Here is a 27,425-nt window from a genome sequence, read left to right on the forward strand (position 1 = left end):
ATGGCCTCCGTGTTTCAGGATCCCCACCAGAGATCAGATCACACCTGATAGATTCTCAGAGCCTGCTCATTTGAAGGAGCTTCTACGGCAGGGAAAGCAGGGATCGAAAGCAGCCCTGCCTTTCAGAACAGCTGTAGAGCAGCATGCCCACAGGGGTTGGTCTGGTCCCAAAGCTCACCCTTGGGCCACATGCAGAAAGGCAGTCCCCTGTACCCATACTTGGCCTAGTGTGGACCTGCTCTCAGCTGTCCCCAGTCAGCACTCCGGACCTCGAGCTTGCTGACCCCAGCATCTGAACCAGGTTTCAGATGCTGCTGGAACCCCCTGTGGTCTCTCCCGTCTGAACAGAAGCTGGCCTCCTAGTCAGCTGGGAGTCTCGGTAACCAGGTGACTGTGACTTCTCTGCATGGGGGCCCCTGGTCCCAGGATGGCCCCTACTTTTAGGCTCTTTTCCTGTCTTTGTTTACCTCTTTATACCAAGCTCTTAATACCAGTTTTGCCTCCTGTGAGTCGGACTGCAGGAGGCAGGAATTCCAGGGGCAGGCCCCACTTACTTGAATGCATAGACGCAGCAGGGAGGTCGTTACGGCCCAGAGAACAACGCTACCCCACCACGTTCCCCAGAGCAGTAGATTTCACTGTTTCTCGGCACTCTGGAGACTCCCGTGTGCCCGGGTGCATTGTCGTTCCATCTGCCCTTCCTCACCACACATTTTTAGCTCTAGGAGTTCCAGAGCCTATGGGGTGAGAATCAAGAAGGGAACATCACCTTGGGTCCGAAATCCAGACCTGTCTCGGCAGTGGGGGATTGGACCGGTGGGTTTCCCTCAGGCGACGTAAGTAACAGTCTTCCTGCTCCGTCCCCAGATGGCAAGGTCAGCCCCGGCACGTTATCCATAGGAAGCGCTTTAACCGTACCCTCTTTCCCAGCCAACTCTACTGCCATGGTGGACCTCACCAACTCGCTGCGAGCGTTTATGGATGTTAACGGAGGTGAGTGAGTGAGCCGCTGCTCTTCCGCCAGCCGCCGCGTGAAGGTGCTGTCCCCACGCAGCATCCAAGCTCATTTCAGAAAGGAATGGAAGGGATGCCTCATCTCCGAGGGCTGGGGAGGTGGGTTAAGAGAGAAAGCCCTTCCTGCCTCTGCCTTCTGCACATTGTAATCGAACGCGAAGGGAGAGCAGAGCCAGCTGAGCCTTTGAGGAGAGAGGACAATTACCTGAGGCAGAGTAAAGGCAGGAGGGTCTCAGTGTCAGACATCCAGCCCTTCCCCCGCAGGCAGCCAAGTGGTTTCTCTTGCTCTGCCTTTCCAGGACCACTTGGCCTACAGTCAGGCTACCCGCCTCCCAAGCGGCCACTGCACAGGCTGCGACAGGGCCCGTCTCACTGCAAATGGCTAGTGAGATGCCCAGCTCTGGATCCTTAGGCCACTTTGTACTCTCTGCTGTTTGAGAACAGTCACCACTTGGCTAGATTTTAGAAATGCTAAACTATTTGCTCTGTGACCCTCACCTACTTCCACATTCCATTTCCTCCTCAGCTGCTTTTTAATCTTTCTCTTTGGTTAATAGAAATCGAGATAAATATGCTGGACGAGAAGCTGATCAAGTTTCTGGCCTTGCAGAGAATACATCAGCTTTTCCCCTCCCGGGTCCAAGCTTCACCGGGCAGTGTCGGGGCACATCCGCTGGCTTCTGGAGGGCACCACACAGAAGGTGCGCACACGCCTGCCGCTGTGGCACACCGTCCGCTCTCCCCGTGTGTGAGCAGCTGTCAGGATCTCAGTGCTCCGTGTGGGCCTTTAACGGGCTTAGTAAAGCACCATGGTTTCTTTCCCCAGAAAGCAGGAACAAAAAGGCCACCACAGCTTTCACGTCAGACTCGGGGAAGTCTGCCATAACTTTCTTTCATGCTCGTGCACTTTGAGACGCACAGAGCAGCTATGAGTGCCTTTGGGTATATGTGGTACGCTTTCTGCTGAACTGCTTTCAAATATTTGGGTTACAAAGGTTTCCCAAAAGGGAGTTTTTCAAGTTCAAGGTGAGAAGCAAAATAACAGTTGGGCGGGGGGGGGGGGCTCCTAGCTGGCTCAGTTGGTAGACTCTTGATCTCAGGGTCATGAGGCTGAGCCCCGTGTTGTGTGTGGAGCCTACTTAAAAAAAGAAAAGAAAAAATAATAGTTGGGCTAGCCTCCTGGAAATTCTTCTCAAGAGTTTAACTGCTTAGGGTATTCCTTTGAGCATTAACCCTTAATGAGCCTTACTGATGAAAATCGTGTGGTCCCCAGACCAGCAGTATCAGCAGGCTTGTGGGAAACACAGACCTCAGGTCCCACCTCTGACCTACAGTATCAGAATGTACATTTTAACACGATCCCTAGTGGATTCATATGCACACTGAAGTTTGAGAAGCGCTGGTCTGTGCCTTCTGTTGTTTTGTGGAATCATCTGGTCTATCCCTGATAAGCCAGTCAGTAGCCCAGGAACTTAAAGTACTTTCATCCTTGAATTCTATGACCATCTTCAAAGATGGTCCCTCTTACCCCGTGTTGGAAATGGTGTGGGTGTGGGGAGAGCATCACCCTGAAGCAGCCCAGCGCCCAAGGTGAGTGTGGGAAGATGACTCACCTAGTGGGATTATTTTTCTCTAGGCTACGAGCCAAAGGTCTGGGTTCTTCTGGTGTATGTGTGGGTCTCAGATTCTGAGTTACCAAATGATCCTATCCCTGTGTTTATTTTGTAGCGCAAAGAAAGGAGGTACAGGCCCGAGCTGTGTTCTACCCTCTCTTAGGGTTGGGAGGAGCTGTGAGCATGTGCTATCGAACCCTCTACATCGGGACAGGTGAGCCAGCTGGGAGAGATGTCTTCAGCCCTAAATACTAATGCCCTTACCCACAGAGGCCAGAAAGGGGTGAGGGAAACCCTCTCCAGGACTGACTGGTTTAATCCAGCAGATATCCAGGCAAGAGGGACTAAGAAAGGAGATTATCAGCTGCTTGTCTTCCCTGGCTCGAGCCCTTTTGCTTTGGGCCCGGCATGACCTCAGGAGAGAGGAGAGGCAGCTCTGATTGCCGCTCAGTGAGCCATTTTAAGCACGCAGGAAATACCCGAGCAGAGGCGCATACTTTGTCCCTGGAGGTCTTTGAAAAAGTGATGGGGCTCACCCACCCCTAACCTTTATTTAGTCCTGTATCTCATGCAGAGGGACAGTCAGCTTAGCCCACAGCCCAGAAATCTCCTTTCTTTCCAATGATAGGATTTATGAACCCTGCACCCCATGTTGTGCCCTCATAGAAAAGAAATAACCACCCCCCCCTTCAGGAGCTCCCTCTTCCCGTCTGGGCAGCAGCCACATGTTCTAAACGAGATCAGCTGGCAGGGACAGCTGTTCTTTCTAAGGGGATTGGAAAAGAAATCAGTTTTTGTTCAAAAATACAAGGAAGGGGCCCTGAGCCAGCTTCCCCCTGAGGTCTTACCAGTACCCGCCCAGAAGCTAACTCCCTGCCCCCCACCTTCCCTACATACACCTTACAGTCTGTTCTCTACCTGCCTTTGCCTCTACTCCTGCCACTTGCAGGAGCTGACATGGACGTGTGCCTTACAAATTATGGTCACTGTAACTACGTGTCCGGGAAGCACGCCTGCATATTTTATGATGAGGTGAGGGCTGGGGATGGGATGGGAGGGCGCTCTCCCCACCTGAGGCCTCTCCTAGGCACTGGGGGTTTTGTTCAGTGTCCTGGGTGAGGGGAAGAGGGGGCGGGGAGGTCTTCTCCTCTTTTTCCCTCCCTGTCATTCCTGGAGGAGAAGAGTGTGAAAGGGCGTCTTACCGTGGCTACCGCTCCATAGGAGCGGGGCTGCCATTTCTCCTGAGGTTGGTCACAGGCTCAGCAGGGGGAGCCCGCTGAAAGCAGAGCAGGGGACCAGCATAGAAGGAAGCCAAGCCTCTGTGCCAGTGAATAGCATTTCAACAGGAGCCAGTGCCGAGGAGGCAGAAAAAAGGAGCAGTGGGAGAGCGGGGTGGGGTTGGGGGGCACTGGGAAGGAAGGCTTCCCTGAGAAGGTGAGTCTTGAACCGTATTCTAAAGAGACAGGGAAGTGGGGCTTGACTGGGGAAGAGAGGGCTCGCCAGGTAGAGCAGCACGGCCTTCTCCATATGTCCTCTCTCCCCTTAGCCCCAGGCCCCACGCAGCAGACCACACATCTTATCTTCCCTCCTCCTCCTCAGAATACCAAACATTATGAGCTGTTAAACTACAGTGAGCATGGGACAACGGTGGACAATGTGCTGTATTCATGTGACTTCTCTGAGAAGACCCCGCCAACCCCCCCAAGCAGTATTGTTGCCAAAGTGCAGAGTGTCATCAGTAAGTTGGACCCTGTGGCCCCAGAGCCGGCCATTTTGGACATGTCATGTTAAGATCCCTGTCAGGGTGGCTCCGGCTTGCTGCTGATGGCCGGCTCCCTTCCCTTCCCGGTCCCTTCCCTTCCCGGTCCCGTTGGCCAGGCTCTCCTTGTGGGCCAGGGAAAGCCACAGAGAAGCCAGTGCTGTGCGCACGCACACCTCCTTGGGGACTTCAGACTCCCCTGGTCCTTTCCCGGTGTCCCTCGGCGCTAGTCACCCCACAGTTAGAATGGGGAGGTGCAGGGGCCCAGTCATGGCCAACAGCCCCGGCTGGGTTGGCCACTTCCCTGGTCCTCTCCCAGTGACCACCCTCCTACTTCCCAGGGCGCCGCCGGCACCAGAAACAGGATGAAGAGCCAAGTGAGGAGGCAGCCGCGATGAGCTCCCAGGCCCAGGGCCCGCCACGGAGAGCCTGCAACTGCAAAGCCAGCAGCTCGAGCTTGATAGGGGGCAGTGGGGCCGGCTGGGAGGGCACGGCCTTGCTGCACCACGGCAGCTACATCAAGCTGGGGTGCCTGCAGTTCGTCTTCAGCATCACCGAGTTTGCGACCAGACAGCCCAAAGGCGACGCGAGCCTGCTGCAGGACGGGGTCTTGGCCGAGAAGCTGTCTCTCAAACCCCACCAGGGCCCTGTGCTGCGCTCCAACTCCGTTCCCTAGGACGGGCGGCTACCCGTCCCCCGCCTGTCCGCCCAGCCCAAGACTCCTGCAATGCAAAAATGTACACACACCAAGCCCGGGTTTTTTCTATACTCCACCAGAAACCCTTCAACTACAATCTTTGCATGAAATGAAGAAAACCTTTTGACTGTTTTTTAAAAATCCTTTTTCTTTTCTCAAGTTCTAGGGGGCATTTGCACATATATTTGTACTCAACATTTCATGGGAAGGCGGCAGACCCGAGCTGAGGAACAGCGTGGGCAGGGAGGGGAAGGCCGATGGTCTGGACACTTCCTCCAACACGAAACCGTTCCCCACCCACCTCCTGCTCCCTCCCCCTCGCCCGCCGTTGTAAAATAATCAGAAACTTGTTCTATTTTGTGGCAGTGACAATAGTTTTATATTAAAAGAAAAAATACAGTTTTCATACAGCAAAATCTATACAATATCATTGTTTTATTTAATATAAAGATCGCTACCCACCCACTTCCATGGTTCCCGCCCTCCGGGTTACTTTCCCTTTCTGCAGCGGTTGCACTACAGGTAGCTACTGTGTATTATGGACAAATGAGAAATGAATTCTTTTTCTGGCTGTCCATCTATTTTATTTCAAATAAGGAAAAGTGTATTTGGATTTTGTGTAAATACATCTAGTGATGACATTTTTTCAATGTTTTTAAAAACTGTACAGTACTATATGTGGTAGAGCGTTTTCTTCAAATTGTCTATTGTAGCAAAAACGTTTCTGTCGTAAACCTGTTTCGTCTCCTTTTTTTGTTCTCTTGCCACTTCTCTCCTGTTCCTCCCACCCCTGGCTCCCTCCTTCCCCCCTCCCACCCCAAGTAGTACCAATGTACATAGTAATTGTAATGTTTTAGACTTTACAGAAACTTTCCTGTATTCTGTATATAAAAAAACAAAAATACTTCAAATTATGTTTTCTGCCTGTCTGTCCTACCTGTCATCACCCTTAGAGGGGACCCTCCCCAAGATCTTGGTCACAGTCTCTTTGAACTAGTCTCATTCCCAGACACTCAATCCCCATGAGAAGGCAGGAGAGCAAAGGTCTGGGAGAAAAGTGAGCCTGAGGTGGGTGTAGGAAAGTGGAGGGCTAGGGGTGCATCCGAGGGGCGGGGGGCTGTTACCTGGCTTTACGGGTGACTCAAGGGAATCATTTGACATGACCACATACTGCAAGAATCCAGGAGTGTGCAGGCCCTCCTCCAGTTGACTCCAAAACCTATATAATAAAACAGGAGCTGTCTTGAGACCCCTGCGTTCTGGTCTAGAAACTTCAACTTCAGGAGTTGGGGCTGCCTTTAGTGGCGGTTGCTATCACATTTGATTCACCAATTCTGGCACAAGTCAACACCTGGCTGTATCCTTTCCCTGTCGGCCTGAGCTGGGCGTGCGGCAACTCAAGTATCACTTGAGTCCCTCCTCAGGGCATGGCCTTTGCTGGGACTTCGGGCTTGGTCTAGGGAGCTTGCCGTGAGCAGTCAACTGGACAGATACAGCTCCTGCCTCTTGGAGCTTAGAATCTAGTGTGGAGCAATTTGTCCATTCAGACATCTCCGGGAAGCCTCATGAAGAAAAAGAGATCCAGTCTCTAGACCAGTGGAGCCACAACTTACGTGACTGGCAATCCTAACTTGCCTACAATTGCAGCTCCTCAGAAGAGGAATCTACCGCATTACCTGAATTCTAAGGCCCTGAGAAGCTTCTCATCAAACCAAGCTCCCATCCTTTCCTCCTCTCAGAACTTACATGAGAAACTTTCTCTGGGAAGTTCTTCCTGAAGACAAGTCTTCGACTCCTTATAGATCACCTGTGTGTCTATCCCAGCAGTGTTTAAGGAAGTGGTACCTGTTGGCATGTGGGGATTTTGCCTTGAGGATGGACAATGCACCCAGTTGTTTCATTAATACTCCATTCCCAGCTTCAACCCACAGTGTCTGCAACTGAACCCCAAATCCATAGTGCAGCCAAGTAGGAAACTACCCCCCCCCATCAGGTCTGTCCCTGGCCTCCCACCTACCTGCCTAGCTTTGTCCCCACCACTCTGCTCCCCCTGCCCTGATGGGCCTCTTGAACTCCCCAAGGGCAGAAACCTATTGTTCTGCTCAGTATTTCCAAGGCTAACCACGCTGCTGGGTGCACTGTAGGTGTCAGGGTGTTTAGTTGTAATGGTTTCCTCAGGCAAGTCCTTGTCCTGGCAAGTCGCCTGGCCAGCAGTCTCCTTTTACCTGTGCCTCCCTAGCTGTCCCCACCCACCTTGCCATCATAATCCCTTCTTCCACGGAGTCATGGAGCTGCTTTACCTATTTCTACCACCTGTGAGGACCATCCCAGAGAAATTTCCTCCTAGAAGTCACATAACAGATTTTGTATTTTATTCTCTTTCTGCTTCCTTTCAGAAATGTAGGGGCTGTGGGGGTGAGGCAGAGGCAGGGAGAAAGAGACTGCAAATGAATGAATCCTAACAGCCCTGAGCGGATGGGGCCACCCTGGCCGCTGCATCATCTCTCTGACCTTTATAGGAAGAACAAGGAAGAATTCCAGAAGCTGAGGGCTGGAAGTGAGGATAAGGAATTGAAGGACTTGTTTATGGAGGGCAAGGCATCTAGGACTGGACTCACTCAGACATAACAGCGTTCACACACCTCTCCAGAAGGGAAGGACTCTGCTAAGCACATATGATACCCAGAGGGCTCGCACACATCCTGCGACCCCTCCCGCAAGTCCTAAGCTAGGGGGCATGAGCACAAAGGACAGCTACGTAGAAAGATGTTCGTTCAAGGGGACACATTGACAGAGACTACAGATGCATGCACATACCCGGAGGGGCTCCCGGTGCACAGGGGCACAAACCTGTAACAGGTGGTCATGCAGACACACACACCCACAGGGTACTTCCTGGGCCTGCAAGTACACACACACTTCCAAGGTGCTCACACACAGGATCCAGAGGCACACACACAACCCCAGGGCAATCCCAGGGCCCATGGGCACACTACACACTCACAGAGTCACTCACACACTCAGAGTAGGTGAATGCATGGACACAGCCAGGGCGCCCCTGCACGCAAACGCTCATCTGCAAGGAGTTCACACAGGCACACACCTAGAGGGCGCTGCCAGGGCCCATATGCACACGCGCACCTAGAAGGTGTGCCACAAGCACACACCCGGAGGACGAAGACGCATGCCTAGGGGGCGCTCGCAGGGCCCACGCTCACACGCACGCACACACACCCCTGCCCTGCCTCTCGCCCGCCTCCGCCTCCGCCTCCGCCTTCACGGAGGCCCGAGCGGGTGCGGGGCGGATCGGCAGCAGCCGGGCGGGCGGCGATCCAGGGAGGTGCGGGGCCCGTGCGGGGGCCCGGCGGCGCGGCCGGCATGGAGGCGCTGCTGCTGGGCGCCGGGTTGCTGCTGGGCGCCTACGTGCTTGTCTATTACAACCTGGTGAAGGCCCCGCCCTGCGGCGGTATAGCCAGTCTGCGCGGCCGCACCGCCGTGGTCACGGGTGAGTGCTGGAGGACCTGCGGGCGGCCGGGTGGCGGGGAGGCCAGGCGGCGGGGTCAGCGGCCCACGGGGCTCAGCGCGGCTACCGCCCGCCCACCGCAGGCGCCAACAGCGGCATCGGGAAGATGACGGCGCTGGAGCTGGCGCGCCGGGGAGCGCGCGTGGTGCTGGCCTGTCGGAGCCGGGAGCGCGGTGAGGCGGCCGCCTTCGACCTCCGCCAGGTGAGGCGTGGGGGGCGCGGTGGGGGGGAGGCCGGAGAGGATGAGAGGCTGAGCGGAAAACAGACACACCGGGACACAGAGGGGCGAACAGAGCGGCTTCCTTAAATGGTCGTTAAGTTCAGAAAAAGAGGGTCCCCTGGTGCTCTGGCCATACAGGGAAGGGGCACCAGACGCAAGCTAGGAAGTGGGCTTTCGGAAGGAAGTAATCGCTGTTCTAAGACATTTATGGATGGGTAAAACTTACATTAATGAAAGACAGTAGGGAAGGGAACAGCAGAGGGAACAGCATATGCAAAGGCCCTGAGGCAAGAGAGCTGATTCGATTAAAAAAAAAACTGAAAGCAAAGGTTTATTGAGGCTGGATGGAGCACAAAATATGGGGTAAAGAAGCAAAATGAAGAGGCTGGAGGCTCTGAACCAGGGGTAGATTCTGGAGGCCGTTATAGACCCTATTGAGAAACTCAGATTTTTATAGGATGAGCAGTGGAGATCCAATGAAAGGTCCTCAGCAGGGTATGGACTGTCAGAATAGCCTTCTTGGAGGAACCCCACAATGGCTGTACATGTCTGGATTGGGGGGGTGAGTGGGGCAGGAGTGGGGGAGCGGAGACCAATGAGAAAGAAGTCTGTTGTAGATTTTCGGATAAGCTATAATGGGCAGAGGGAATGATAATAATAATAGCAAGTACTACCCACACAGTGCTGACTGGTGGCAGGCAGTGTTCTAAGTATTTTACATATATTAACTCACTGAATCCTCAAAACAACTCCATGAGATAGGTACAATATTGTTCCCATTTTGCAGTGAGAAAACTGAGCCCCAGAGAGATTAATGTCACGCTTGTCTAACATCACACTCTAATAAAAGACAAAGTCGAGATTTGCATCCAGAATCCACATACGTGTCCACTACATTCTAATGGATAGCGGTAGATCTTAGTAAAAGTAGGAGGAGGACTCTCAAAATTTGATACTTGGGGAGAGAGAAGAGGAGAGAGGTGCCTGGTGACAAGCCCAGCCCTTGCTGCCCCACAGGAGAGTGGGAACAATGAGATCATCTTCATGGCCTTGGACTTGGCGAGTCTGGCCTCCGTGCGGGCCTTTGCCACTGCCTTCCTGAGCTCTGAGCCACGGCTGGACATCCTCATCCACAATGCCGGTGAGGGGCAGCAGGACCTGCCGGGGGGCAGCGGGTGGGCAACTGTCCCATCTAGCCAGGTCTTGCCCGAGGGCCATGGATGCGTGGGAAGGATGCCCCCTACCACTGTCTCACAGATGGGGACACCGAGGCCTTTGGGGATCCCTGTGGCGCAGTTGCTCATATCGAGCCCCTGCCCCAGGGATCAGTTCCTGTGGCCGGACCCACAAGCCGTTTAACCTGCTGCTGCGAGTGAACCACATTGGCCCCTTCCTGCTGACACATCTGCTGCTGCCCCGGCTGAAGACATGCGCCCCTAGCCGCGTGGTGGTGGTATCCTCAGCCGCCCACCGGCGAGGGCGCCTCGACTTCACGCGCCTGGACCACCCGGTGGTGGGCTGGCGGCAGGAGCTGCGGGCATATGCCGACAGTAAGCTGGCCAACGTGTTGTTTGCCAGGGAGCTCGCCACTCAGCTTGAGGGTACTGGTGTCACCTGCTATGCAGCCCACCCAGGTGAGGCCTGGCTCTCTGACTGCTTTGCTTTGCTTTGGTTCCCCCTCTCCCATCCACGACCCATCCTGTGCACCCCCAGCCTCTCATTGAGCCCCAGAATCTCAGAACAGGAAGGAAGCACCGTACAAGGAGAGACCTGTTCCTTGCTTATCTTGGAAAGAGGCTCTCCTTGTCTGGGTTCTTTCTCTCACACCACTAGCTGTGGTGTGAGGGAACATCTGGGACATGCTGACTACTGGATAGGGTATGGCAATGAATAAAGGGTATGGCAATGAATAAAGCCCAGGTTCTCACGCCAGGGAGCCATCCATATGACCGAACTCACTATAATATGATGGTAATGATGATGATGGCTAATAATTACTTGTTCATTCAAAAAACATTTACTAAGTACCAGTTATGTACCTGGCATTCATCTTGGTCTAGGAATATAGCAGTGAACAAAACAGAGACACTTTCCTTCGAGAATTTCCATTCTCTTAAACATTCTAGTTTAAGGGAAGGGGAGATTGCTAATAAGTTTATACAATGACAGGTGGCGATAAAATGCTATGGGAAAGATAAAGCAGAGTGAGGGGAATATGAAATGACAGGAGGTGCTGTTTTTCTCTGGCAGTCAAGGAAGGCATATCTGAAAAGGTGACGTTGGCTTGAAGGAGATGAGAGAATGAGCCGTGTGGTTTTCTGGGGAGAAGAGTGTAAAGAACAGAGCAGATAGCAAGTGCAAAGGCCCTGAGGCAGAAGTCCCTGGTATTCTTGAGAAGGAACAAGGAGCCCCACAAGGCTGGAACAGAGTGAGAGGAGGAGAGTGGCAAGAGATGAGGTATAGAGATGGGCTGGGTCATCTAGGGTCTAGAAGTCCACTTCTAGCATTTTAGCTTTTAGTCTGAGTGAGTTAACTGATGAATAAGGCCCATCTCTGCCTTGTAAAACAGATTATAGGATAACAAGATCTGTCCTACCCATATTACCAAAATGCATTTTTTTAAGATTTTTTTTTTAAAGATTTTATTTATTTATTCGACAGAGATAGAGACAGCCAGTGAGAGAGGGAACACAAGCAGGGGGAGTGGGAGAGGAAGAAGCAGGCTCATAGCGGAAGAGCCTGATGTGGGGCTCGATCCCGTAACAATGGGACCACGCCCTGAGCCGAAGGCAGACGCTTAACCGCTGTGCCACCCAGGCGCCCCTAAGATTTTATTTTTAAGTAATCTCTACATCCAGCATGGGGCTCAAACTCACAACCCGGAGATTGAGAGTCCTATATTCCAACGACTGAGCCAGACGCCCACCATACTGCACTTTAGATAGTCATTGCCTAAGGCTCACTAGTTATTATAACAGTGACAATAATAATCACAACTAACATTTATAAGCCTTTATTACACTCCCCATCTCTAATGTACAAAACAGTGGCTGGTCTACCATAGGTGTTAATACGTGTTTGCTGGTTGAACAAAGGAACAGGACTTGAGCTAGAAGAAAAGAGGTCCCCTCAGGCAGGGGACGCAGCATGAGGGAACATCTGGGACATGGGGACATACAGGAGCTCAGATGGAGAGGAGGAGGCTTGCTGTTGAAATGAGTGAGGTCCCCTTGTGAGGACCCTGAATGTCCACTCAATACTATCCTGGTCTCCCTGGAACTGGACTCTGTTCCCCACTCCCTTCTAGCCCTGTTCTTGTTGCTCTTCCCCTGGGCCCTTGCCCACCGTCCTCCCCACTCCTTCCTTTCTTCCTGTCCGCAGGGCCTGTGAACTCGGAGCTTTTCCTGCGCCATGTTCCTGGATGGCTGCGCCCACTTTTGCGCCCACTGGCCTGGCTTGTGCTGCGGGCACCAAGAGGGGGTGCCCAGACACCCCTGTACTGCGCTCTACAGGAGGGCATTGAGCCTCTCAGTGGGAGATATTTTGCCAACTGCCACGTGGAGGAGGTGCCCCCAGCCGCCCGAGATGACCGTGCAGCTCACCGGCTGTGGGAGGCCAGCAAAAGGCTGGCAGGGCTTGGGCCTGGCGAGGAGGCCGAACCTGATGAAGATCCCCAGCCTGAGGACCCAGGGGCCCCATCTTCCCTGAGCAGCCCCCACCCAGAGGAGCCCACAGTTTCTGAACCCCACCCCAGCCCTCAGAGTTCACCAGACTTGTCTAAGGTCACACGCCGAATTCAGGTTAAAACTGAACCTGAGCCCTAAAATCTCCTAATCCCCAGGCTGGGATGCTTTCCATGGCACTTGGTGGCCCCTGAAAACCTTAACTGCATGCCAGGCCATGCTCTGGGCACGGAGGGGTTTGCAATTTTTACCTTCATGGTTCCTTTCTGGGGCATCACATTGTGTCCTGAACAGCTCTTTTCCTGGTGGAAGGAAATCGTGGGTGATGATTTCTTCCTGAGAATAACAATAATCCCCGATTGAAAGGTGAGGGATAATGTACCAGACATTGCTTCTGAGGAATTTGAATTCCGTACTTCCAGTCCCCACTCTGGGTGATGCTGATCCGCTCTGGATAAGGTCCTGGGAGGGGGTTGTAATTTGATGCAGTTCAACACTGACAATAACTGAATTGAGCCCTTTGCATCCACATAGCCACCGTAGTGAAATGACCCCCACTTGCCGAGGCGGGATTAGGCTGCAGAGGTAAGGGACTCGCCCAAGGTCTCACCGCCGGTAAGGGGGTAAGGGCAAGGAGCAGTGTGACTCCAGGGCCACGGCGGTCGGGTGGGAGCGGGGAGGTGAGGCAGGGCCGCGCCGTCGCGGTGCGGGCGGCCGGCGGGAGCAGGGGACGCCCTCGCGGGGTGGCGCGGGGCTGAGCCCGGGGAAATAAAGCGTGTTGACCGCCGCGCCTCGCCTCGCGCTCGCTGCCGCCGCTGTCGCCCGCCGNACCGGCCGCTGGGGGTGGCGGGATAGGCTGGGCGCGGCCGGTGGTGCGCGCGGTGCTGTCCAGGTCCCTGCGGTGCCCGCGGGCCCTCCGTGCCGCCGGCGCCATGGGCAATTGCCACACGGTGGGGCCCAACGAGGCGCTGGTGGTTTCAGGTGAGAGGGCGGCGAGGGAGGTGGGGCTGGGGCGCCGGGGCTGCGAGGGTGTTGGGGCGCGCGGGCTGTGCCCGCGAAGGTGGTTGAGGAGGGGGCTCGGGGTGGGTGCAGGGCTGGGGAGCGAGCGGGGACGGGCTAGGCCGGGGAAGGGCTCGGAGGGTGGAGGGCAGGGCGGAGGGTGAGGGGCGGGGCGTGGGGGCGCTGATGTTGGGCCTGAGTACCTTCCAAGAGGGGCCCCCATTCTCACGCTTGCGGTGCTCCGCGCCCTCGAGACTCCCCCTCCCACTGCATGTTTTCCCGTGTTTATTCTCTCCTTTCTCCGCCTCCTCCCCGGGCACGGTCTCCTCCCCTCTACTCCACCATGGCCTAGGGGGTCCCGAACTGAGGCCGTAGGGAGGGGACCCGTGGTTACCGGAACACAGCGGTTTGGCTGGATTCCAGCGCCCGGGCCTTGGGGCGGGTCTCGCAGCTTTGGAGGGCAGGTGCCTGCCCGGGGAGGGGCCCTGGGACAGGGATCCCTGTGCTCCCGTTAATTCTGAGCAGGTCGGGGATTGCTGGGGTTTACTGGCACTGCCCGCCCCGGAGATGCGGGTGCGGCCTCTACAGGTTGAGAAATCGGGCTCTGGGCTGTGTCGCCCCGATTGCAAAATGCTACAGGCTCCAGAATTTCTGGAGCTTCTGCAGGGCCCGGGGACTCCTGTACTGGGGAGGGGAGAGGTACCTTTGCCTTAAGGCTGCTTCTTAAATTGTGTATTTGGGTATTTTTCGAGGTGGCTGAAGCCTTTAGGGCCCCCAGTTTGTGCAGCCCCTGGTGCTGGGGAGGGTGGTGTTTCCTGACAGCTTAGAGGCCTGTGGCTGCGGGAATCCTCCAGCTCTTCCCACTGTGGATGCCAGTTTCCAGCCTGTGTGCAGTTTCAGGGCTGGCTGTAGAAGGGGTGGACTAGACCAGTGTTTGTAGCTGTGCCTTAGGGGAGGTGTGATCTATTCATCTGGAACTTTCACCCCAGAACATGGCCTCTGGCTGAGTTTGGATCTCAAAATTAGTCTCTCTGCTGACAGGAAATCCCCACTCTCCTTGACCAGGGGAGAGCAGATAAGACCAGAGGTGGCCTTTGGGATTAGGAGGGAGACCCCTCAGACAGCACTGAGGCCAGACTTGGACCTGTCTCCCAGGCTCTGATCCGAAAGACAACTGTTGTTAGAACCTGAATCTGCCCCACACTTTGTCTCTCTTGTGGAGTTTCTTTCTGGAAGCCGAGACTCTGGGCTAAGGAGACAAAAGTTCCCGTCCTGTCCCGGTGGAGAGCTTTGAGACTGAGGGGTGAGAGGAGCCCCTGACTCGGGCTGCTCTGTACCCTCCCCTTGCTGGAAACCTCGTTTTTGGGCCAGAGGCCAGGGCCATGCTAACTTCAAAGCTGTTTTAGGGGTGGGGAGAGGAGGCCGTGCTGAGAATTGAGGGTGCCGGAGTCAAGGAAGGATGGGAGAGAAGAGGGAGGGATAGTACCCAGGGTCACGGCATCTGGGGATTTGAGATGATCCAGCCAAGATGCGGCTCTCTCCCGCACGGAAGTCCCAGCGGAGCCCAGTGGAGCTGCCTCTCCCAGCCCTGCCCCCAACTGGTGACTTAAGCCCACGTTCAAGTCCAGAGGCATCTCTTTCAGCCCAATCTGAGAAGGATGCTGATACGTCTCCGATACGTCTCCTGGTCATCTTCTCCACCTGAAAAGGCTGGGAGTTTTTCTGGTTGTCTTACTTCCCTCCTTCAGTCTGTAATATAAAAACATTTTTCTCTATTTCTGCTGTCAGGAACTTAAAAGGGGACTCCCAACACCATACACCTTTCTCTTGTCTCTACAATAAGTCAGAGGTTCTTAACCTGGGGTTGGTGGGGAGAATTTAGAGGTCTGTGTGTTTGGGTGGGGAGAGACGTGAATTTTTATTCTCACTAACCTTAATCGAAATTTAGCATTTCTTCGCATTATAAATGTCGGCCATAACCCGTGATGGTATTAGGAGATATTTTCCTACCACACCACAGTTTTTTGTAGGTACCTTCAGAATCATTCATGTTCGTCATGACTTTGAAGTTAAGCTAGTTGTTAAATCTACCACTAGATTTTATTCAATGTTTTACTGTATCACACGTATTACCATGTATTACGTATGACACATTTGTTTATTTTAATATTTTGATAACTTTCAAGATAACTTGTTTCCTATGTATTTTATGCATTTATGATATTCCAGCATTGTTGGACTACTAAAGGGGGTTGTGGCTCAAAAAAGTCTCCCTCGTAGAATCCCCCTCGTAGAATACGGTCTTCTGGAATAGGGGGAAGAGGGTAGAAGAGTGGCAGGAAGGGAGGGGAGTATTCCTGAGAGGGCAGAGGGTTGGGCTGCGTCTGGAGGGGCTGAGAGTGGGGCAGAGGTTAGCATGGAATGTTTTGTGATGCTTCAACTTGGGTGAAGACAGGGCAAAGGAAAGTAAGTTGGGTTAGAAAAAGTGAGATAAAACTAGGAGAAACTTCCAGGTCGGAAGAGAGTGAGAGCAAGGGAGATCAAGGAAGGGGCACCTACGTGGTCTTTTTGGGGAGTGGTGCTCAGACTCAGGGTGACCAGGAATCTGGGAGGAAGATGCCTTCCAGGGGTGGAGGCTGCTGGGGGCGGGGCAGGCTGGAAGGCCCAGCTTCCTGTTGTTGCTACCCCTGGGAACCTGGCCATGTTGCCCTTGGCCAAGGCCCAGCTTAAGTGGTCACAGCCTGCTCCCCAAGGTCAAAGACGAAGTTAAAGGTAAAACGTGCACCCCCCGCATTCCCCACCCTCCTCCCTCCCCACCACTACCACTTCCACCCCAGCACACGGAGTAGTGCCCTGGAGCTGGCCAGAGGCACCTAGGCCCCAGCCCTCACCAGGCGGGAGTGAAACGGGCTGTGATGTGTGACCCTCTGTTTCTCTGGATCCCAAGATGGCTTAGGTTTCAGCTTGACTGCTTGCCCTTAGAGGCCTCCTCACCCCACTCCCCAAGGCCGAGAAGCCTGCAGTAGCTTCCCTTGAACAGCAGCCCTGTGGGCCAGTATTTCCACCACAGAGAAACGGACAGAGCTCCTGTTCCCACCCCAACTCCTACTGCGGGGCTGCTCCTTGCCTGGAGTTCCGGTGGGGCTCCTTGCACGCCGTGCAGGCCCTGGAGACCGGGAGGGCTGCCCAGTGAGCCGGCTCAGCCGCCAGCTCTCTGTGCTGACAGGCGCTGTGCACTCGTGGGGCCTCCTTCGCCTCCACCTGTCCAGAACTCGTCTCCAGTTCCCTGTTCTCTCTGTCGTCTCTCTTGCCCTTGTTGGCGTCCCCACCAACTCCAACCTGGACTCCAGAGTTGCACCGATATGGTAGTCACTAGCCACTTAAGTTTCGATTAATTAAATTAGAAATTTCACTCTTCAGTCACGCCAGCCGCATTTCAGGTGTGGAGTAAGCACGTGTGGCCAGTGGCGGCCATATTACGCACTGCCCCTGTAGACGCTTCCGCTTCCACCCTCATGGAAAACCCGCTTGGACAATATTGCTCTGGAAGTGACTTCCTAACATCAGCCACCATATCTGGCCTAGGTCACTGCGGAAGGCTTCTACCCAATCTCCTAGACCACCCCGCCTCATCTTCCTTGTGCAAAGTGGTGTTTCTAAAATGCAGATGTCATTTTGCTGCTCTCCAGCTTAAATCCCTATGTGCCCCCATCACACACACACACACACACACACACACACACACACACACACAGCTTCTTGGCCTGATACCTGAGACACCCTATGATCTGCTCTCTCTGCTGTGGGTCCTCAGAATACTGTGACCAGCTACATGAAATTACCCCTGACCCTTGCCCACTGGAGGCACACACCCTAAAGCTTTCCCGAAAACCTAAGTTTGTAAATACAGAAATGACGACACCCACTGGCTTTTTCCCAAATCATCACATTTCCTTTGAATCATCTATTTCCTGTATGGTGTGTGTGTGTGTGCGTGTGTGTGCGCGCGTGCACGTGCTGCAAGGAAACTGCCCCCTAGCTTTTACTAAAGGTTTCTTGAACTTGATGAATAATTTTGGCATTCACAGGAGAAGTTCACAACAAGAATTTCAGGAATTGGTTTTTCTCACTTCTACATAGATGCATGCTGGTCATGTCCACGGCTAGATCCGAGTTGGGGCCCGATTCAGCATTCTGTTTAGTTGATAGAATTTTCAGGCACCACTTCCTTTTTAGACCTTTTCCCTTTCTCTCCACTTCTCCCATGGGTACCACAGGCTGGCCTTTGTTTTGAGGCCTTGCCTTCCGCATTCGCTTTACTCCCCAGAGGCACGCAGTCACTCTGCAGCCCTGGGAATAGAGAACCAGCCTTACCGAGATGTGTCTCCTGGGCATGAGCAAGGATGCCATCTTGGCTCCGAGACTCCTCCCTCCCCACAGCCTCCCAGTGCCCTCCAGCCAACACCCCCCCCACATTCCCTCTCTGCCTGCACATGCCCTGATAACAGGCAGTCACACGGTATTAGTATTATGGTTATTTCAGGAAAAGTTCCCATCTCCTTCAAGATGGGAATTGTATCTTCATCTCTGCATCCCTAGCACAGAAATCTACTCTGCAAACACTCACATTCGGAACCATTCATTGGATATCTTCCTTTTTATGCAAATTATCTATCTACGGAACTAGCATCCCAGACCCTTAAGAGCTCTCTCCCACTTCTGTGTGACCTCAGCACCCACCAGTGGGAGTTGTCAAGTGTCAGGGCAGGTAAAGGGCCAGAGTTGCTGCTGAAGGGACAGGGAGAGGACAAACCCGAGAACTGACTGACCAGCAGTGGTTTGCTTTGCTCTCCAGGGGGCTGTTGTGGTTCTGACTATAAACAGTACGTGTTTGGCGGCTGGGCCTGGGCCTGGTGGTGTATCTCCGACACTCAGAGGTAAGGGCTCGGGCCCCGGGAACCTGGCATCCAGATGGGCAAGGGAGAAAAGGATTTGCAGCCTTTCCCCCTTCCCCCCACAGTCAGCTAGAGCATCTGCCACTGGCCACATTCCATCGTGGGGGGTGGGGCCTCCGAAGAAGCGGGAGAGACGGGTGGCACAGGGCTGCAGGGGATCCATCTGGGTGCCTTCAAGGGATGCACTTTTCCCCTGGAGGCATCAGTTGTGTTCCAGAGAGTTCAGGGGTCATGCCTAGGCAGAATCGTCATTCCTCCGTAAGTCTAGCTCAGTTATTCAGGAAGCCTTAATTAGCCTCCCTGTGGAGAGGAGAGGCTGAAGAGACCCACACACGCCCTCGCCTGTGCAGGCCCAGACAGTGCAGGCCGTGGCCGGAGAGCAGGGAACCGATCCATAGTCTGAAGTGGCTCCGTGGCAGTGGCCGCTTAGGGATGGGGGAGGGGAGCTAAGGAATTGGTGCTGGGCCGGGCAAAACAGATCTGGACCTCCTCAGTCGGTCTGGAAAGACTCACTAGAGGAAAGGAGATTTCATCGGGCTCTTCCTGGAGCTCGCCCAGGACCCCAGACTTGGCCTGAGCCCCTCCTGCCTCCCTCACTGCGCCCCCAGGAGGAGATGAGGCGTGCCAGCCACCTTTCCACCATCACCCCCTTCCTGACTGCGCCCAGATCCTTCCAGGCCAGGACCCAGGCAGCAGGGGCAGCAGAACTGGGAAGGTGTGGCAGGGGAAGTGGTGGTCGCCCCGAAGGGAAGCAGTGGTGGTTCCAGTGGAAATCCCCCTCTGCGCCAGCCCCACCAGTCATCAGAGAGAAGCCCCGGGGCCGCACTGAGGTTGAGGGTGTCGGCTAGGGCCAGGGGCATGGGAAGGAGTCAACTTCTTAACTTCACTGAATTCCCAGTAACCCCCCTGCTCTCCCCTCGCTTTGCTCCACCTGAATTAAGGGATCCTGGGGGACTCTTATGGCCCAAGGCCGAAAGTGTCTGAGAATAACCGATACTGGTCACAACTTCCTCTCAGGAAGTTGCTAGGCCCTCTCGAGTGGGCCAGTTGGCCTGTGAGAAGCTGTGGGGCACCCTCTCCAGAGGCACTGCCACCCCACCCCACAGGCCATGCAGTCCGGGGGTGACAGAGTATCTTGTTCAAACACCTTGATGCACAGCCAGGCCTGGAGAGTTTGCAGCTACCCCAGACACTTGTCCCATGCAGGCACCCACTGCTAGGTCCACACCCCTGCAGCCCTTTCTCAATGCTCTTGGCACCCCCTCCTCCCCTGCCCCAGCCCCCGCTTCTTGCTCCAGGGAGCAGCACCCCGAGACAGGGGGCCAAGCTTCTCTGACAGTAAGCTTGGAAGTACGGAGTAAAAGGCTTTGTGCCTTGTCCTAGGAAACTGATCTCATACACCCAGGCTCAGCATTCCCCCTCTGGTCCCATTGCTGGGGAGTCTGAGCCTGCAGCCCCTCCCCTTCTTGGACTCTGTTCCTGAGGGCAGCCCCTTCCCTGACCCCATGTCTATTTGAAGGACAGCTCTACGAGCTGGGTCCTCTATTTCCCTAGGCTGGCGGGAGCCTCTCAGGTCAAAGTAGAGGCTTCTAACCTGGCCTGGGTTCTAAGCCTCCCTTTCCGCAGCCACCCGGCATATCCGCCCCTTCTGCCACCTCCATTGTCAGCCATTCCTCCCCAGGCTCAGTGAAGTCCCTTCTGCCGCACTTGGCTGCCACGTCCTATGCGATCCTGAGGCCCTCGTGGGGCAGCTCTGTCTCCCTTACCTGCGTGAGCCCTCCCCCTCTGGCATCTGAGCTGCAGCCACCTTCCTTCCCTCCTTCCCTCCCTCCTTCCCTCCCTCTCTCCTATCTCCCTCTCTCCTCCTTCCCCAGAAGAGAGCTTGGTGGGTTCCTGTCTGAACCGAGTCTAGAGCCATCTCAGGCCCAGGAGTGCTAGCATCAGGGGCTCGAAGGAAGGCAGGCTTTGCACACCTGCGCGGCCGGAGCCCCCGGGGCTGGCGCTGTGACAGGTGAGGGCAGGGCTCCACTCGGCCTATTGCTCCCATCCCCCAGTCCACCTCCCTCGGCTCCTTCGGCCTCAGCCACTGTCCTCCTTTCCTCTGGTTTCAGGGAACCTCCCATGCTGCCCACAGCCTCGCTTCTGCCCGGTGCGCCACCCTGCACACACTCACACACTCGTGCTGCGCTAGGGAGGCCCGCTAGGGTGGCTGAGCACCTCGCTTTCTGTGCCATAACTCTCTTCTCTGCCTGTGCCCAACTTTGGAAATTCCAAAGCGAATTACTCCATCACCTCCCTGTTGTCCCTGGGAATATTCTGACAGGGACACGCTTCCTCCCCCAGCCTTCCTTGATACCTAGCCCCCCAAATCAGAAAATCCCAGGTTCTCTCTGGGCTTTCCTGGCCCTAAATTGCCTTCTCAGTGATACGTAGCACAAACCCACACAGGATTCGGTATGTGCTGTGGCTCATTAATCCCCAGAGCAGCCTCTGCTGCCCAGTTTCTGGAAACACAGGTTTGCCTGTGTTTGGAAGGTAAAACTGAGGCTGGATCTCCCAGACTGTGTCAGGACTGTCCTGGGAAAGTGAGGTGGTGGGCAACCTAGGTGCCCTGCGCACAGGCCTCCCCCCTCACCCAGAGCCCCAGGGCGCTGGCAGGCTTTACCCACAGCCCCGCAGCTCCTCCTCAGCCGGGTACGGAGGCTAGGGAAGACACCCAGAGGCCTCAGGCCAGCAAGGGGGGTTCCTCTGTCCCCCTACAGTCCTAGGCTGAGCTGGCAGGAGAGGGCTCAAGTACTGAGAGCAACCCCCCCCCCAGGCATCAGGCATCGGTGCTTGTCTGGTAACCACTGTGTGTGTTTGCTGTGTCCCCTCCTACCCCTCCTGTCCCTACCTCTCCCTCCCCCTGGCTGCTCCTCAGACTGTCTCTGGAGGTTATGACCATCCTGTGTCGCTGTGAGAATATTGAGACGTCGGAGGGGGTCCCGCTATTCGTAACAGGGGTTGCACAGGTAATAACCCACCTGCTTCCTCCCCTGTGTCTAACCTTCTCTCTTCCTGCCCTGCGGGCCCGGCAGGCAGGAGCCCGATGGACTCCCCTCCTGAGAGTGTGCCTCCCTCCCCTCTGCTCCCACTGTACTGCTCTGGGCGCCAGGGTGGACCCCTGGAGACCCCCAGCTCCCTTGCCCTCACCCACCGGGGCTGCTAGTGGGGAAAGAGCAAGGGAGTCTGGAGGCTCTGCCCAAGTCCACCAGTGGGTGTCCTTGGCTGCCAAGGGGTAAGTTGAGGCAGGAGATGCAGGCCCCTATGTGCCAGAGAGAGGCTGTCCGGGTAGGAACGTTCAGTCCAACCACTCCAGGCACTGTGGAGCCCCTTGCTAGCCAGCCCCCACCTGTCCATGCTGACACATGTCAAGCCCTAGCCCTCCTCCTCACAATCCAGATGGGTCCCCTGAAGAGTTCTGTTCTCCCAGCTCCTTGGCCTCCTCCAGTCTTGACAGGCCTGAGCAAAACGAGTCTTGGCTCTTCCCTGCCCTTTTTGTGGAGAAGCCTCTGAGCCAATCTCTTGTCACTCATGTTGGTTCCCTTACGTGTGAAGTGGGGGAATGCTGTCCTCTCGGTGCTTTGTGGGGATACGGGAAAGGCAAGGAAAGCATGTGAGGGCTCCTTGGGAGTTTTGGAAATGAAGTGCTGCAGAGGGACGCCTGGGGGGCTCGGTCGGTTGAGCGTCTGACTCTTGATCTCAGCTCAGGTCTTGATCTCAGTGCCCTAAGTTCAAGCCCCGTGGTGGGCTCCATGCTGGGCATGGAGCTTGCTAAAAAAAAGAAGAAGAATAGGAAGAAGTGCCAGAGAAACTCAAGCTTTATCATGAATCCAGTCTCACTTAGAAAAGCAAGTGTCTGTCTTCATTGCCATGTGGCCGTAGCCAGCAAGACCCCCTCCGGAGCCTAGGGGTTTAGTGCCTCCCAGAGATTTCTTTGCTTCACTCCTCAGCTGTTGAGCTCCTTCCCGGTTCCAGGCACTGTGGACCTTGCAGTGAGCATCAGAAAGCCCCTGCCCCCTCAGAGCCTGCATGCTGGGTCCCCAGACTGGACGAGCCCGCACCGTCATCTTACCCGTCCCTTCCCTTGCGTGAAACTGCCCTTCAGGCTTCTCAGGCAAAAGCCTACACTGCTTCTCCCTCCCTCGCCCGTCCTGCCGGCTCTCCTCGGGCAGGGGACCGTCCCCACCGCATCCACTCCTTATAGCCTCCAGCGGGCGGGCTTTGGCACAGAGGCCCGAGAAGCTCAGACCATCTTGTGTGGAACTGGTAGGGTCCCGGCCTCCCTTGACACCCCTGGCGAAAGTGACCGCGCCCCCCCTACCCTGGAGGGTAGGCTTCCAGGCAAGCCCGCTGCCAGCTGAAGGGACCAAGCAGGACTTCCCCGGCAAGGGGCGGACGCGGGATCACCTCCATCGTGGTCCAGCAGTGGGCAGACTCCTAGCATGCCAGGCTAGTAGGCAGAGCTTTCTGGGCAGCCTTCCAGGGCATCTTGGGGTACTGAGCAGACCCAGGGGACAGGTGAAGGCCCCTGAGGGCTGTTCCCGTGGCCCCCGTGGACGACCTACACAGCGCAGCCTGGGGTACAGCACCTCCAGGACATTTTCAGGCCATAGGCACACAGCTACACCTGCACTCTCCCCACTGGCCCAGACCACCCCCAACCACTTCTCTACTCCCTTTCCCCACGCCGCAAGCCAGGCTGCTCTGAGCAGGGGACACGTGTGCTGTGGGTAGCACACTGCATCCGAGCTGCTCTACGTTCCCACCCGTCCCCTCACAGACTCCTAACCACGAGCCCTCAGAGCGTCCTCCCCACCCTCTGCAGCAGGACCCCCCGGCCCGTCCCAGCTGGAGCTGTGAGGTACTGGACTCTCCCCACACCCCAGGCCCTGGGCCCCCAGACCCATGCCCCTGTTTTGCATTTCTTGGCAGGATTTCCCTAGAGATTATGACGTTGCAGCCCCGCTGCGAGGACGTAGAGACGGCCGAGGGGGTAGCTTTAACTGTGACGGGTGTCGCCCAGGTATAGTAACTCAGCAGCCCCGCGCATGTCCGTTGAGCTGCCTCATCCCTGTGCTGGGGTGTGGGGGGAGGAGGAGAGGACGGCAGCCAGGGGCAGTCTCCCTCCAGTGCCCCTGCCCCTGCCCCCCTTCCAAGAGAGGGTCATCGCCACTGGAACGTGCTCACTCGGCCCGTTGGCCACTCAGCAGGACTAACAGACACCCCTTTTCTCCTCAGCGGGCCCGCAAGGGACAGAACCGGTGCTGAGGGCTCCTGTCTCACTAACCACATCCGATTCTTTGCAGGTGTTGGAAGTGCCACGCCCCAGAGCCCAAGCCTTCCCGTCCTCTGGGTAGGGGGCTAAAGGGGCGGGGGCCAGGGGGCAAGGCCACGTGAGCAGAGGAACTCTCCCAGAGGTTGCTTTGTGTTTCCAGCTCAGGGCCTGGGCAAGGGGCTTCTCCTGCTGTAGTCCAGTTCTCAGCTTCACAGGGCGGCAAGGCACAACCGTGTTAGAGGCCGCCGGTGCGGGGTGGTTGGCTTAGTACTTGGGGAAAGAAAGGTCGGAAGATACCCCCCCTCGGTGGCGTCCCCCTGGACCTGTCTCCTGCCCTGTGCAGGCTCTCTTCCCTTGCCTGTGTGTCTGTGTCCCTATTGCTCATTCTCCTTTTCGCCCTCTCTGCCCCTCAGCCTGCAGGTCCCCCACCTGTGGGGAGCCTGCGTAGGAGGAACTGGCTAAGGAGGGAACAGTGAGTGGGTGAGGGGTGGGGAGACGAGCCCCAGATGCCTAGCAGACGGGCCGGGTCAGGGCCTGAGGCTGCCAGTGAACATAAAATTTGTCAGGGTAAGAATTCCTGGTGTGCTCTCCCCACCAGAGGCCTCAGCCAGACTCTGGCCCCTCCTGGCCCCTAGGCCTCCAGGTCTGAAGAAGGAGGGGAGGGGCACAGCCACCAGCCTCCACACCTCTGGGTCTGGGCCTCCATCTGCCCCCTCCAGCCTGGTTCAGGCGTCTCTGTGACCACTGGCAGGTGAAGATCATGACGGAGAAGGAGCTCCTGGCAGTGGCCTGCGAGCAGTTTCTGGGCAAGAACGTGCAAGACATCAAGAACGTCGTCCTGCAGACCCTGGAGGGGCACCTGCGCTCCATCCTCGGTAAGGCCCTGCCCCGCCCAGGGACCCCTCTGCTGCCTTCGAGAGCCTCACAGGATCTTCAGGCCGGGGCCGGGGAGGGGCGCAGGGCCGGCCAGGGGGGCCTGTCAGTCCTACCAAGACTTTCTTTCAAAACTTCAGGTGACCTGAGCAAAGGGGAGGGCCCTGGGATGGGGCGGTGAGGGGCTGCTAGTCTGGTCAGGCACCCGGTTTGCTTGGGACACTTTTCCTCATCCAGCCTGGGCTCTGCAGGAGGGGGCTCAGTGTTAAACGCCGTGAAGAACCCCCAGGAAGGACCCCCAGCTCAGACTGTACAACATGTGCATACACTCAGACTGCTGCTGGCCTGCCTCCTCCCTTTCCCAGTGCTCTGGGCCCCCAGGAAGCCAGCCCATGATCCCTCTGTCCCCAGGGACCCTGACCGTGGAGCAGATTTATCAGGACCGAGACCAGTTTGCCAAGCTGGTGCGGGAGGTGGCAGCCCCCGACGTCGGCCGCATGGGCATCGAGATCCTCAGCTTCACCATCAAGGTGACATGTGTTAGGAAGGCTGCACCCCCCACCCCACCTCCCTCTGGGTGCTTGGCCCCTTTATGCCTGTGACTTCCCAAGGATGACTCGCCCTTCCCTCCCAGGACGTGTATGATAAAGTGGACTATCTGAGCTCCTTGGGCAAGACGCAGACTGCCGTGGTACAGAGAGATGCCGACATCGGGGTGGCCGAGGCCGAGCGGGATGCAGGCATCCGGGTACACGCGCTTTCCTTCCCGCCCCCAGGGACAGGGATCTCAGGGGTGGTGGGACCCTGCTGGCTTGGGGGACCCTCAGCACCTGCCCCTCCTGTTGCCAGGAAGCGGAGTGCAAGAAGGAGATGCTGGATGTGAAGTTCATGGCAGACACCAAGATCGCCGACTCCAAGCGAGCCTTCGAGCTGCAGAAGTCAGCCTTCAGTGAGGAGGTCAACATCAAGGTGAGGCGCCATCGGGCATCCCAGGTGGGGCTCAGGGCTCAGGACCTGGCAGCCAGCCTCTGACACGCTCCGCAACCTCCCGCCGCAGACCGCCGAGGCCCAGCTGGCCTACGAGCTGCAGGGGGCCCGCGAGCAGCAGAAGATCCGGCAGGAGGAGATCGAGATCGAGGTGGTACAGCGCAAGAAACAGATTGCTGTGGAGGAGCAGGAGATCCTCCGCACAGACAAGGAGCTCATTGCCACAGTGCGTCGCCCCGCCGAGGCTGAGGCCCACCGCATACAGCAGATCGCCGAGGGGGAGAAGTGAGCGCCCTGGCTGTGGGGGGGGTGGGGACTAGTCAGGCTGCTCGGTGCGCGCACCCTGCCCGCTTTCCCATCCCCAGCTTGGAAGCCACCTCTCCCTGTGCCTCCTTACTGCCTGTGAGTGGAGGGGACCTGCCTCCCCCATGGGATTGGTGCTGGGAAGACTGGAGGAGATAAAGGAGGCTTGAGGGCCCACTGTGGGACTTGGCTCAGCGGGCATCCTGGCTAGTCCCCACTCCCATTTGCATCTGGCAGCCAGCGGCCTCCCCCTGGCCAGAGCCAGAAGGCCAGTGCATTCCCCTTCCTGGGTCCCCCACCCCGACACCTATCAGAGCAGGGGGCTTGAGGGTTTGCCCCCAGACAAGGCTTGAGGGGCCCCTGGCTCTTGCCACTGATCCTGCCCGGCCCGAACTCCTGCAGGGTGAAGCAGGTCCTCTTAGCGCAGGCAGAGGCTGAGAAGATCCGCAAACTCGGGGAGGCGGAGGCAGCGGTCATCGAGGCTATGGGCAAGGCAGAGGCTGAGCGAATGAAGCTCAAGGCCGAGGCCTACCAGAAATACGGGGATGCAGCCAAGATGGCGCTGGTGCTGGAGGCCCTGCCCCAGGTGAGTCCCGCGCCCTGGGGTGGGTTCGGCGGGGCCCACAGGCACAGGCTGGCTAAGTACTCAGCAGCGGGGCGGAACCCCTACAACAGGCACGGGCTCACCTGGGCCCCTGGGTCTCCCCGACCCTGGCTTGCAAATAAGAGCCACCCAAGCTGCGTCGGGGTTGGGGGAGGCGGAAGAAGGAGGGAGAGACACTGGATGGGGCAGGTGGACCGAGTCAGAGCACCAGCCAAGCTCTCCTCCCACCCCCACCCCCGCCTCCTAGATTGCTGCCAAAATCGCCGCCCCCCTGACCAAAGTCGATGAGATTGTGGTCCTCAGCGGGGACAACAGCAAGGTGACATCAGAAGTCAACCGACTGCTGGCCGAGCTGCCCGCCTCCGTGCATGCCCTCACAGGCGTGGACCTGTCTAAGGTAAGTGCCTGGCTGGCAGCGGGTGGAGCCGTCGCGGCCGCAGGCCCCGGCCTCATGGCGTCTCCCATCCCGGCAGATACCCCTGGTCAAGAAGGCCACCGGTGCGCAGGCATGAGGCTCCCGGAGGCCCGCGCCCTCCAGCAGCTGTCTTCCTACCACAGCGACAATGGGATGTTACTGACTCTGGTGCCTTATTTTGTAGGGACCAGAAGTGCTGCGTGCCCAGGCCTCCTCTGGCTGTCTCCCGCCTCTCCTGTGTCTGGCTGTCTCCTTTCTCTTCCCCGTCCCCCACCTTCACTTTCACTGCCACGTCCATCCGGTCTGTCCCTTCCACCCCCATCTCCCATCTCCCTGTACGTCTCTTCCTTCATCTGTTTGTCGTTTTCTCTCCCTCTCTGCTCCCACCGTCTACACACATCATGTGGTTTAAGTTGCAGACGTTTGTGATAATCACTGTCTGTCTGGGGGGGGGGGTGGCCCT

General features: G+C 56.5%; 3 protein-coding genes across 10 annotated transcripts in view; all 3 read left to right on the forward strand.

Annotated features, from left to right (window-relative positions):
- Window positions 1-5,503, forward strand: part of PHF12 (PHD finger protein 12) — a 39,637-nt gene extending 34,134 nt beyond the window's left edge. The window contains exons 10-15 of one of the 3 annotated variants that reach the window (XR_004619921.1): window positions 868-993; window positions 1,572-1,715; window positions 2,743-2,841; window positions 3,577-3,659; window positions 4,174-4,365; window positions 4,728-4,869. Coding sequence is in view for 1 of the 3 variants with exons in the window: in XM_002912313.4 (XP_002912359.1) it covers window positions 868-993; window positions 1,572-1,715; window positions 2,743-2,841; window positions 3,577-3,659; window positions 4,227-4,365; window positions 4,728-5,062 (926 nt within the window). In the remaining 2 variants the exon portion in view is untranslated. Of the gene's footprint in view, window positions 1-867; window positions 994-1,571; window positions 1,716-2,742; window positions 2,842-3,533; window positions 3,660-4,173; window positions 4,366-4,727 lie in introns of those variants that run through there. The other 2 variants (XM_002912313.4, XR_004619922.1) reach the window with 2 other exon arrangements.
- A 2,786-nt stretch (window positions 5,504-8,289) lies between these two features.
- On the forward strand, window positions 8,290-13,339 carry DHRS13 (dehydrogenase/reductase 13). 2 transcript variants are annotated; one of them, XM_034640092.1, is made up of 6 exons: window positions 8,290-8,588; window positions 8,690-8,808; window positions 9,844-9,967; window positions 10,149-10,460; window positions 12,208-12,626; window positions 13,044-13,339. In XM_034640092.1, the coding sequence occupies exons 1-6, from the start codon at window positions 8,462-8,464 to the stop codon at window positions 13,050-13,052; spliced, it is 1,110 nt and encodes a 369-aa protein (XP_034495983.1). In that variant the 5' UTR covers window positions 8,290-8,461; the 3' UTR covers window positions 13,053-13,339. The 2 variants fall into 2 exon arrangements, with proteins under 2 accessions (XP_034495983.1, XP_034495982.1); XM_034640091.1 differs by lacking the exon at window positions 13,044-13,339 and having other exon boundaries at window positions 8,291-8,588; window positions 12,208-12,907.
- On the forward strand, window positions 13,336-27,288 carry FLOT2 (flotillin 2). Of its 5 annotated transcripts, none has more exons than XM_034640087.1 (11): window positions 13,336-13,490; window positions 18,364-18,445; window positions 21,384-21,474; window positions 24,532-24,655; window positions 25,065-25,183; window positions 25,288-25,401; window positions 25,503-25,622; window positions 25,711-25,925; window positions 26,346-26,529; window positions 26,795-26,944; window positions 27,021-27,288. In XM_034640087.1, exons 1-11 carry the CDS (start codon window positions 13,442-13,444, stop codon window positions 27,057-27,059), a joined length of 1,287 nt encoding a protein of 428 aa, XP_034495978.1. In that variant the 5' UTR covers window positions 13,336-13,441; the 3' UTR covers window positions 27,060-27,288. The 5 variants fall into 5 exon arrangements, with proteins under 5 accessions (XP_034495978.1, XP_034495977.1, XP_034495980.1 ...); XM_034640086.1 differs by lacking the exon at window positions 21,384-21,474 and adding an exon at window positions 23,438-23,528; XM_034640088.1 differs by lacking the exon at window positions 13,336-13,490 and adding an exon at window positions 23,438-23,528 and having other exon boundaries at window positions 18,427-18,445.
- The last annotated feature ends 137 nt before the right edge of the window (window positions 27,289-27,425 follow it).

The sequence above is a fragment of the Ailuropoda melanoleuca genome, chromosome 13 (genome assembly GCF_002007445.2).
Source record: "Ailuropoda melanoleuca isolate Jingjing chromosome 13, ASM200744v2, whole genome shotgun sequence".
NCBI classification, from domain to species: Eukaryota; Metazoa; Chordata; class Mammalia; order Carnivora; family Ursidae; genus Ailuropoda; species Ailuropoda melanoleuca.